At 40.6% G+C, this 4527-nt stretch overlaps 1 protein-coding gene across 1 annotated transcript; it reads right to left on the bottom strand.

Annotated features, from left to right (window-relative positions):
- Positions 1-3029: 3029 nt before the first annotated feature.
- Positions 3030-4179, bottom strand: LOC120598130 (olfactory receptor 13C7-like). Its single transcript, XM_039856920.1, has one exon. It carries the CDS (start codon positions 3984-3986, stop codon positions 3030-3032), a length of 957 nt encoding a protein of 318 aa, XP_039712854.1. The 5' UTR covers positions 3987-4179.
- Between the last annotated feature and the right edge of the window lie 348 nt (positions 4180-4527).

Below are 4527 nucleotides of genomic sequence, written 5' to 3'. Positions count from 1 at the left end.
GATAGTAAGGACATTTTAACAACAGTAATCCTTCTAATCCATGAGCATGGTATATCCTTCTATTTATTTGTATCCTCTTCAATTTCTTTCTTTAGTGTCTTATAGTTTTCAGAGTACAAGACTTTCAAATCTTTGGTTAAATTTATCCCTAGGTATTTTATTCTTTTTGGTGCAATTGTAAATGAGATTATTTTCTTAATTTCTTCTTCTAATCATTCTTTATTAGTGTATAGAAATGCAACAGACTTCTGTATATTGACTTAGCTGTACTTTCAAAAGTATATCATTCTCCTGGGCTAGCCACGTCTGGATAGTACCATACATGGATCCCACAATCATGATTCCACAACTACACTTACTTTGCTAAATGAGTTCCTTGGTATGATGAGATGTTATGCAGGAGCCCATGTCATTAATCAAACTCTCCATGAACTTTTAGATGATGATGTTGGCTAAAGCTCTGCAGAGAGGAAAGGCAACCCATACTCAGAAGAGGTGTTAATTTAGGTCAAGGTGAATCCCTACCCCTTTCATACTGGAAATTGTCTAATACAATCAACTTACTGCCAAGTGACTGATTAGCCTCTTCAAATGAAGATTGGTCTCTGTTTATGATAGTTTGAACAATTAGCTGCTGAAGTCGCTATATCAGTCTTAGTGAGTGAACACCCCTATTGTTTAGCCCATAGATAGCCTCCTGCAATCATGACTACTGTGTTCATTGTACCAGTGATAGAGGCTGGATGGCACCAACTCTGTGAGTCATTCTATTTGGTTATTGAGCCTAATGGGGAAGATGGAGGCTTGGAAGGCCTGGTACATGGACAGCTGAGGAGGTGAGAGAAACCTGACTCAGCTTCAAGTAATAAAATACTGCTATAAGACAGCATTGCTCTGTTTTGTTGAGGGACTTTCCCACTAGAGAAAGGGACCACAGATCCAGGGAAACTCATAGGAGCAGGGCCTGAAATATCTAGTACATCCGCTTCTCGTGTGGATGAATATACTTGAGCTTCTTCAGGAACAGAGGACATACTCATGGTCACCCAGCTCTACATGAAATTGCAGGAACTTGAACCTAGACCTTCTGCATCACATCAACCCCTGGACATTTTCCAAATTTACAGGTGATACAATACACAGAGGGCAAAGCCACTGTAGCAGGAAGGGAGTAATTGATTATAAGAAGCACTACATATTGATTTCAGAATAATCATTTCAAAAATGATTTCTCTAAGAGTTCTAACATGCATGATAGCCTGGCACTCTGTTTGCCATGGCACACGAAAAAGAATGGCTATTCTATACAAGTTAATAATCATATTAGGTGTGATTTTGTTGCTCCCCTCAAAGAAAGGAACTTGATCTGCATTAGTAAAAATTAGAACCTAGTATAAGAATATAGGGGGTCCTTTAGAAGCAGAAGAGCAGGAATATGGCCAGGTCTAGGGAAAAATGGGAACCAAGAACTGGAACACATGAGGAGTTGCCCTCATCATCTCTCATTTGTGCTCTTTGGTTGTTTCTTCTTTTCTCTTTGCAGACTTGATTTCTCTTTACCTCCCTAGTACACATAGTCAAATATAATTACTGCGTAGCTCCCAAGTTTGCATATTATGGATCCAGGACTTGCTCCCTGAGTATTAATGATAATCCCCAAAACTCGGCAGAAAGATTCTGATTGGTCTAGGTAGGGTCAGTGTCACACAGCACAAATATAAGTCCCTCATCTTTGTAGATGAGGAAGAGGGATGACTGAGGAAAATGCCCAGAGAAATAAGATTGTTGTCTCATAAGCTAGAAAGCCAACCAAAAAGGTGCTACAATAATAAATTGGAACTGATTCAGTTAAGTGGGGTATTGAATTCTGTCTTCAAGTGTCATAAGGCTTCCTTAGAGGAGTTTTTTAAAAACAGATTTCATTAATAATAAAAATATTCATTTATTAATTGGGAGGTTATTCTTTGCTATCCATGAAGAAATGTTAACAGAGAAAAATGTTATTCTTTGTACATTTTCATGTGTGTACATGCTTCATTTTAATTTAATCCTATGACAACTCTATGGGGTTGGTTTAATTATCAGGAAACCAAGGGTATGCAGGATTAAGTAGTTTTTTAAATGTGCCTGAAGTTACACAAGCAGAGGTACCTCCTCATCAGTCTGGCTCCAAAGTCCATGCTCTTATCCATGAGGATAATTATAAGTAAATTTTTAGTAATTGATGCCAGTGTCTAAATCCTGAAGAGACTGATTTTGACCATTGGGGTCTAGATAGTAGCAAAAATTACTTCCAGGAAATTGAAGGGATTCAGAATATAAACTATGCATATAGAAATGATGTATTTAAATGGAGACTGCTGGAAATTTTATTCTTGGCCTAGAATATATGGAGTTTGATTAGCATTGACACAAACTCCTCCTCCACAAATGTGGATCAGAATAGACATGCTCCATGCACAGTAAGAGAAGAAGAAATTTTCCCAAATTGGCTCTAGAATATTAAGCAGGAAATAACTCATCTGGAAACACTCTGAGCTCCTGCAGTCAACGAGGGGTTAGACAGAATCATTTGTTATGTCTTGGTGTTGGTAATTTTCCAAAATGCAGATTAATTTTTAGTTTGGACACTTTAATACACTGCCACACTCCCCATTACACAGTAGAGCAGAAAGCAATGTAATTGTCACATACAAATTATAGCTAGTCTGCACATGAACAAAAAAAGAAGTATATATTTTTTTACAAAGTCTTAATTTTATTGCTTGTTTTTCAAAATAAAAATAAATTTTAATAGTGATTTATCCTTGGTTCGAGGTGATTTACCACAACCCCCCCTTCATTCTAAAGAGCTGATGTTTTATTGTCAATTATTCAGGAAAGCTCTGTCCAGATGTGCATTGTTTGAGCAGTTTTGTAATGAAACTGATGTGTGGGACCATCAGGCAAGTCTATGCTTATCATGTGGTCATTTCCCAGGGGATCTCCTGTGTGCACAGAATCACAAGATACACTGCTTCCTCCCACTATCATCGGGCTAAGCATTTCTGACTCACTAAGTTCTTCATAGCAACCTTTACATCCTTGTTTCTGAGGCTGTAGATGATAGGGTTGAGCATGGGAGTCAGCACTCCATAGAAGAGGGAGATGAGTTTGTCTGAAACGTCCTGCTTGTCTGCCCCCAGGGAGTCCTTTGATTTGGGTTTTGCATACATGAAAAGAATAGTCCCATAGAAGATGACCACCACAGTAAGATGTGCAGAACAGGTAGAGAAGGCCTTTCGCCGGCCTTCAGCTGAGGGAATCCTCAGGATGGTGGTGAGGATGAAGATGTAGGAGACAAAGATGAACAGAACTGGAACCCCCAGGAAGATCACATTGGCCACCCCCATACTGATTATATTGATGGAGATGTCAGCACAGGCCAATTTCAGGACAGCCAGGATCTCACAGGTGAAGTGGTTGATGACGTTGTCCCCACAGAAGGGTAATTGTACTGCAAGAGACATCTGTACCAAGGAGTTGACTCCACCAGCCAGCCAGGAGCTGACAGCCATGGGCACATAGGCAGACTTGCTCATGACCACGGGGTACCTCAGGGGGTTACAGATGGCCACGTAGCGATCAAACGCCATCATGCCCAGAAGCACACACTCTGTGGCTCCCATGGCAAAGGAGAGAAACATCTGCATGGCACAGCCTGAGAAAGAGATGGTTTTCCTGGGAGTGAGGAAGCCATCCAGGACTAGAGGGATGGAAGAGGTTGTGTAGCAGATGTCCAGGAAGGAGAGGTTCCCCAGGAAGAAGTACATGGGCGTGTGCAAGTGGGAGTCAAGGAAGGTCACCAGGATGAGGACCCCGTTGCCCAGTAGGATCACCAGGTACATCAGCAGGATGAGCACAAAGAACGTTTTCTCCAGCTTTGGCTGATCTGACAGCCCCAGCAAAACAAATCCTGCCACAACAGATTGGTTGGTCACTTCCATTTTAAATTCTCTCTTCTACCCTTAGGAAACTGAGGATAGCAAACACATGTTTATAGGAATCAATATGTAAGAATGACAATGAGATGCTTCTAGAATTTATAATTAAATGTACCCTTTGACACACCAACTTGTAATATCAGTGTCTAAGGGCTAAAATCCACTGTCTGCTGAAGATACCTTAAAAATCAGGATATATGACATCAAAAGGGGGAAAAGCACACCTTAGAAATCTAATCAAACCATGCTGTTTAAAAAGAATTTTAGCCAGATTAATAGTGTTAACATACTTGAAGGAAGGGATATGTAAGGATGAACCTACATGGGGACCATAAAACAGAAACCCAAAAGGTCCTGCTCTGACTGGCTGCTTTGGCCAGCCCTGCCTGTCCTCAAGTTGTCCCTGCAGTGTCCTTGGGGGCTTCAGGCTGTCATACTCTGTGATGCTAACCACTGACATCACCTCACTGGCTCTAATTCCGTGCTTTTATAATAATTTTCTGATGGCAATTTAGCTCCATGTGGAATCCTATAGGAAGGAATG

This window comes from Pteropus medius, unplaced genomic scaffold (assembly GCF_902729225.1).
Source record: "Pteropus medius unplaced genomic scaffold, Ma_sr-lr_union100, whole genome shotgun sequence".
NCBI lineage: Eukaryota > Metazoa > Chordata > Mammalia > Chiroptera > Pteropodidae > Pteropus > Pteropus medius.
This window is presented reverse-complemented; position numbering and strand designations above follow the sequence as displayed.